This window comes from Homarus americanus, unplaced genomic scaffold (assembly GCF_018991925.1).
Source record: "Homarus americanus isolate GMGI-L3 unplaced genomic scaffold, GMGI_Hamer_2.0 scaffold37032, whole genome shotgun sequence".
Taxonomy (NCBI): Eukaryota; Metazoa; Arthropoda; class Malacostraca; order Decapoda; family Nephropidae; genus Homarus; species Homarus americanus.
In genome coordinates this window covers 2,473,263-2,480,748 of record NW_024731852.1, presented here as the reverse complement: position 1 = coordinate 2,480,748, position 7,486 = coordinate 2,473,263, and the positions used below count along the sequence as shown (strand labels likewise).

The 7,486-nt window shown below is 42.3% G+C and overlaps 1 protein-coding gene across 1 annotated transcript; it reads left to right on the top strand.

Moving 5' to 3' along the window:
- Positions 1–4,840: 4,840 nt before the first annotated feature.
- On the top strand, positions 4,841–5,700 carry LOC121867938 (myosin regulatory light chain 2-like). Its single transcript, XM_042368085.1, has one exon. It carries the CDS (start codon positions 4,885–4,887, stop codon positions 5,428–5,430), a length of 546 nt encoding a protein of 181 aa, XP_042224019.1. The 5' UTR covers positions 4,841–4,884; the 3' UTR covers positions 5,431–5,700.
- Positions 5,701–7,486: the final 1,786 nt, after the last annotated feature.

Sequence of the window (7,486 nt, the reverse complement as noted above, 5' to 3'; positions counted from 1 at the left end):
CGTGTGGACCTCCTCCACTGTGTGAACTCCTCCTCCCATGTGGTACTCCTCCCTCCCGTGTGGTACTCCTCCTGTGTGGTACTCCCTCCTCCCGTGTGGTACTCCTCCTCCCGTGTGGTACTCCTCCTCCCATGTGGTACTCCTCCTCCCATGTGGTACTCTCCTCCCCATATGGTACTCCTCCTCCTGTGGTACTCCTTCCCATGTGTTCTCCTCCTCCCGTGTGGTACTCCTCCTCCCGTGTGGTACTCCTCACTCCGTGTGGTACTCCTCCTCCCATGTACTCCTCCTCCCTTAGTACCTCCTCCTCATTATCTTCGTCAAAACTTACCCCCACCCTACCCCCCCACCCCCACCCCCACCCTACACACACCACCACCCTCCCTCCCACACTCCCCCACACACACCCCCCCCACTCCCCCCACCCCACACCCCACCCCACCCCACACACCCCACACACACCCCACCCCACCCCCCCACCCACACACACCCCACACCCCCCACCCCACCCACCCCCTACTGATGGGATGAGTTTCTATATGCAACAACCTGAAGACAAAGCGTGATCCAATTACGCCACCTTCCTTACTGCCTTAGTCCACAAGGGCATTAACAATGACTCATTTTCATACAAAAGTTCCATCGTTTTTCTGGATTAAAAAACGTAAAAATAATAATAAGTTGTTAAATAAATGATTTGACAAACCATGGTAAATATGACGATTATTCACCTCGTAAAGTTGAATATAAAAATAGGTTATGTTGTTGCCAAAATAGCAGAGGAGTGAGTGTTGTTGTGCGTTAATGTGTGATCCAGGGAAGGTCTTAACGCCGTGTTGGTACTATTGTGTCTCCTCTCCCTAGACGCCATAAAGGTTTTTGAACTTTATTATTTAAAAGCTCTGTCTGTCTGTCTGTCTGTCTGTCTGTCTGTTTCTGTCTCTCTGTCTCTCTCTTTATCTTTCTGTTTCTCTCATTTTTTCTTTCGTCTCTCTTTATCTTTTTTCTCTGTTTTTCTTTCTATATTTTTTTTCTAATTTCCCCTCTCAACTTCCCTCTTCCTTCATTTACTTATTTCATTCTTTCTATCATATTTGTTTTCCTTTTTTTATATAATTCTTTCGCATGTTCAGTCTACCACTTTCTTCCTCTTTCCTCTTTCTTTTTCTTCCTCTTTCCTCTTTCGTTCAGTCACTCAGAGTCTACTTTTGTATTGTCCATATTAGTGACGATGTGTGTGAGGGAGAGAGTGTGTGAGGGAGAGAGTGTGTGAGGGAGAGAGTGTGTGAGGGAGAGAGTGTGTGAGGGAGAGAGTGTGTGAGGGAGAGAGCATGTGAGGAAGATAGCATATGATAGAGTGTGTGCGTGTGATGGAGAGAGTGTGAGAAGGTGTGAAAGAGAGAGTGTGTGTGCGTGTGTGAGAGAGAGAATGTGTTAAAGAGAGAGAGAGAGAGAGAGTGAGTGTGTGGGAGCTATAAACGATCCTTCAAGAGAGAGAAGTACATTAGACTCTTTCATTAACTTGTATTGTCAAGGTAAAAAAAAAATATATATATAATTTTTGTATATTTTCGTGAAATTTTAATAGTCTTATTCTTTTATTTATGAACATTAATATTTTTTTTTCATTTCCCCCTTATGTATTTTTTATTTTATTTATTTATTTATTATTATTTAAATCCGTATTTCCCGTTTCCATGTTCATAATTTTTCTGGCTCACTCTCTCCTCTTCCCTCTTCTCCTCTCTGCAATTTCTTTCTTTTTTCTTTTCTTTTTTCTTTCTTTCTTCATTTTTCTACATTTTTCTACTCTCACCCTTCCTATCATCATCATTACTCCCAGGTCCCACCTTCATAAACTGTAACTTTAAATTATATTCTTTTCATCTCTTAATTATCTAATCTTATTCTTTCCATTTCCTCCATATTCTTCTATGTTTTCTCTCTTTCCAATTATCTAAATGTCTTCTTTTATGTTATTTTCCCTTACTATCCCTTCTCGTCTTATTTTTATCTCTTTTTTCATATTTATCGTAATTTCTTTGTGTTAATCGTTCATTCTCATCCACCTCTTTCTTCTATAATAACAAAACAAAACAAGAAAATTAGTATAATCCCGTAACACACATCAGCTGGCCGCCTCATTCATATCTAACCCGTTCCAAAAACTCCGCCAAAACAGCGAGTGACGTAAACTCAACTGGCGACAACATAACTTTCATAAAATTACATCTTCTAATCCTGCCTCAAACAGCTGAACGGTCTCCTCTCTTCCACCCCGTCCCTCACTTTATCACCTCTCACCTCTTCACCACATCTTCACATCACGCTGTCTTCTCCGAGCTTAGTCATAAAGTAGTTGTTGACTAAAATAAACTCGCACGTTGTCTAAAAACTACTGGGGTTAAGGACACAGGCGCCAAGGAAAACTGATCTGTGTTATGGAGGCAAGGTCGACGTGTGTGTGTGTGGGGGGGGGGGGGGGGGGGGGGGTCCCTATGAGCACATTCTAGTTGTTTTTCTCTGGGTGTGTTGGGTGAGGTAAACGGCAGTCTCTACCCTAGTACACTCGCTATATTTAACCTCTACAGTTGTGGGGGGGGTGGGAGAGATTGTTTGTTCCTACAGTGTGTACGTTTTGGGTGTGTATCTGTGTGTGCGCGCATGTGTGAACGCATGTGTGTGTGTGTGTGTGTGTGTCATAGAGGCATTGTGATTAGGACAGAACTGACTTAATGTTGGAAATGGTCGGTGCAAGAATTCAAGTCGAGTTTTAAAATTCTTTTCTGACGAGCTGGAGTTTGTTCTCTCTCTGATGTTCACTTCCTGGCTCTATCTTTTCTCTAAAGTAAACAAAATCCTCACGCTCAGTTTAGTTTGTCATATTAAGTCTTTTGTTTTCTTAGCTCTTCGTCACCTCGGACTCGTAAAGACTTATAAAGACAACCTTCAGGCAGCATTAAACGTAGAGAATGTATATATATAAACAGAACATATATATATATATATATATAAGAAACCTCCGGCTCCCACCAGAAAGTATATTTGTATGTTTGACACGCCAAGCTCCTCCCGCCTGAGTTAGTGATTCCCCTCACGTGTTTACGAGTCGAAAACAAACACATCCGCTTCTTGCAGTGCATCCAGTTGGGTTGCCCTGTGACACCTAAAGCGAGGCTCCAACACCGGCAACTTACCTCTCACAGCGTCCCTAAATGGTCTCTTACAACATGTCTTATTGGGTTTTTAGAACACCTTGAAGTGGATTCTTACAACAACTCCCAGTGAGCCCTCGTGCCCCCTCGAGTGTACTGTTGTGTTAGTTTTCATTCCTTACAGTATTATCATTTTATATTTGTCATCAGTAACTAGTTATTCTCTCTGCTATACGGGGTGGAACAGGTACACGAAGAAACATGAATAAATAAGAAAATAACACACTAAAGGAATAAATAAGTAGGACTGATAAGGAAGAAATGCCATTCGTTTCTAAGTAATCTCTTCAACGTTATTTCCACTCTTGTTCTCTTCCCCACGTTTCTACAGTGACTCCGGAACATTCATACACAGCTAAGAGTAGGTTGATGGCCACTAAAAGTAATCTCAGTTAGCAGAGTGCGTGAATCACTGCATCAACAGTGTGCACGAGTAACTAGAACAAATAGAAGAATACTCTGGTCACTGGAATTTACTAAGTTCAGTGTTAATTAATTTTGTAAAGCGTGGAAGTATGACTTTGTGGACATTTTTAATCCAAGTTTCAACTCAAAATACCTTTATTTTATGCATTTTGGTGAATATAACTATGGCAGTGAATTATTATTATTACAAAAAATAATCAACAATGCGACTGGCAAATATTTACCTCAACGTTTCATAATCTTAAGAGTTACGAGTCAAGATGATTCTCTTTTGTTCGCGTCGTCACAGCCAAAGAATTCCACTGATTACATCTGAAAGGGAAGACAGACGTTCACTACACCTTCACATTCCTCCACACAGACATATTTACTGTGTACTCTACCCGTTTTATTTTTAGCTTTTGTTTACACTCCGATCAACATGTACTCAAATCAACCCGAAAAAAGTACGTCCACATGTTAACAGTGTTTGTAAACAGTCTAGGTGACGCTCAGAATACATCTATATCTACTGTAGGTGGTCAGCGGCAGAACGTCTGGGGTTTATCTTGGTATTTGCGGTCGTCGGGTCTTTAAGCCACATGAGTCCCTCAGAGGCTTTACACTGCATGGCTGCTGAGGGTCTTTCTAGCCTGGAGCCAGTTAGTGTAATAACACTTTTTACTGATGCATTATGGTTCTGTTACTACACTATGACTGTAGTAAATCAAGTCTAGGTACTGTTATATACGTCGTTTACAATTGTATTACCTCCTGTTAGACTCAGTGACTAGTGTTATCTGAGCAAGTGTGAGGTGAAGTGAGACGAGAAACAGATTACAGAACTGAAGATGAAAGACAAGCGAGACAAAATGTTAGGAGGCTTTTGTGCGGTGTTGTGATGGTGGTGTGTAGCGTGGTGGTGTGTGGTGGGCATGAGGGTGTGGGTGTAGAGGCGGAGTCTAGCCTTGGTGGCGACAGGTAGCGAGGGGTGGTAAGGGGCGGGGTCTGGCACGGTTGGCATGAGGTAAAAGGTGCCCCTCATCCCCTCCCCCACGGTCTACCTCACCCTGAGAGTGAGTGAAGGCAAAATGAGCAAGGGGAGGGAGGGCAAGGTTTTAGGGGGCGGGCAGAGGGCGTGCGCCGACCCACCTGCCTAATATAGCCGCAATATTAATATTGGTCGGTGGTGCCGGCGGCCGGAGGGTATATAGAGGGGTGGAGACCTGCGGCCCGGTGTCCGTTCCTGTGTCCTGCCGCAGCCATGTCCCGCAAGTCAGGCTCCCGCTCCTCCTCCAAGAGAGGGTCAAAGAAGTCAGGAGGAGGAAGCAATGTGTTTGATATGTTCACACAGCGGCAGGTGGCCGAATTCAAGGAGGGTTTCCAGCTGATGGACCGCGACAAGGACGGAGTTATCGGCAAAAATGATCTCCGCGGAACCTTCGATGAAATCGGTCGCATTGCCACCGACCAGGAGCTGGACGAGATGTTGGCGGACGCCCCAGCACCCATCAACTTCACCATGTTGCTCAATATGTTCGCTGAGCGACAGACGGGCGAGTCGGACGACGACGACGTGGTGGCGAAAGCCTTCATAGCCTTCTCTGACGAAGAGGGGCTGATAGACTGCGACACCTTCCGCCACGCTCTCATGACCTGGGGTGACAAATTCTCAGCTCAGGAGGCTGACGACGCAATCGATCAGATGGATGTCGGTGACGACGGCAAGATTGACGTACAGACCATCATCCAGATGCTGACAGCCGGCGCCGGTGACGATGCTGCCGCGGGAGAAGGCGAAGAAGCCTAAAAGACCCCCAAGCCACTCCTACCCTCAAGCACACGCCCAGCTCCCCACGCTCAGTGTGTAATATGAGTCAAGAAGCAAGTCACTGCCAATGGGCTGTGCTCGAGGCTAGACCTTTGTTATCGTGGTGTTGTGACTGTGAGAGAACAGCTAAATTCAGATGAGTGTCTCCCAAGATACGAAAAAAAAAATAATACAACGAACTCTAGGCCTATAGTGGTTTATATTAATTGTTGATGATCGACCTATTCAAATAAAGCCAAATTTGGATAAGTGCTTGAAATCTCATTATCTTTATTCCTTGTGTCAATAGAGTCAACAATGTTCCCGTTGAGAATGACAACATATCAGTCATCGCACCAGCAATACTCAACATGACAATAATGTGTAGTCCGGACGCGTATTTTTCAAGTCCTTCCTTTGTAGCCATGTAAGAGTCTTTCTTGAAATGAAATCATTCCAACTAACTGTTACTATGGACGTTTTACTCAGCACCCCACGTCAACAATCTCCCCTTGATGTCCTTTTTTATTTGGTTTGTGGAAATGAAATTAAACAAACCAAAACCAATATCCTAGAAATGACTCCAAGTACAGTATTTATCTCAACCAATCAGGTAGTCTCCTGTGTAACAGAGAAAAGTGTACAAAATCGTGAAAAAACAAAGAGCTAAATTTAACACCATCAACCCACAAGACAATGATTGAATTGATAATGAAACAAAGTGTCTCGTAATAGGTTTGATGGTACCACAATATTTCAAATACAAAGTGGCAACCTTGTGAAGAATATGGTTTAATCTTTTGGGATTTACAGCTTATATTAATCATCGTCATTAAAAGAAATAATTCAAATCATCATTATAGAATTATAGTTTAAATCATCGTCTTCGGAGGGTTATACCACACTGTCACCTTAAAAACGTACAAAACTGAAATATTAAAATTGTTCAAGAAGATAAGTATGGGTGGCGTTGTCCAACATGGCAGCCGATTTACAATATATTTCTCTCATAATACACCAAAAACAAACCAACTGTAACCTAAACTAACCTAACCAAACTCAACCTAACCTAACCACCCTTACCTAACCTAACCACCCTTACCTAACCTAACCACCCTTACCTAACCACCCTAACCTAACCTAACCTAAGCTAACCTAACCTAAGCTAACCTAACCTTACACAGCCACTCTTATAAAATAATTTCTTTAGCTTAGAATCAATAAAAATTTACTTGGTTGGTTTTGGGTTGGTTAATATTGGTAGATATTTATACGAAATTTACCAGGAAAAAAATAGGAAGAATAATACCGAGTTTTAAGACAATTGATGAAACTGAACAAGGAAAATAAGTCTTAATTATTTAGGTTTATAGACAAGAAAATACATAAAACGATGGATTAAAATCACTCGTGTGTTTGATCATCGTAATTACTGATCTCAACTTTGTATCATGAGCAGCAGTATGTCTTAAGAACCTGGAAACTTCCTTAATTACAGAGAGAGAGGTGGATTTTAACCTTATATATTATGTATTATCCCGAGCAGGTAATCCCCTTAGAAATCCCAGAAGATAGGGATTCTCAAAGTTAGTTATCCCCAAATTAGTAAATCCCTTAAGCTAGTAATTTCCATGAGGTAGAAATCACCAAAGATAAGAATTCCCCCAAATCAGTAAATCCCAAAGGCAGTAATCCCCCTCAGCTAGTAATCCCCGAAGATGTGAATTTCCCCAAGCTAGTAATCCCCGAAGATGTGAATTTCCCCAAGCTAGTAATCCCCGAAGATATGAATTTCCCCAAGCTAGTAATCCCCAGCTAGTCAACCCCCTACCTTGTAATCCCCCAAAGAAGTAATCCTAAAGCTACCAAGTAATCCCCTCAAGCCAGTTGACCCAGTTGAAAAATCTACCGCTTTTAAAAAAATCATTCGTGGAAATTAAAAATACTTAATATTACTTTGTTAATCCTTGTTAAGGTGACATTATACTGTTCATTACTTACCTCATTATACCAGGTACCTCATTATACCAGGTACCGTCACTAAGCCAAAGAGCGG

Excerpts from the sequence above, each read along its gene's own strand:
- LOC121867938 (XM_042368085.1), top strand. The coding sequence starts at position 4,885 with ATGTCCCGCAAGTCAGGCTCCCGCTCCTCCTCCAAGAGAGGGTCAAAG.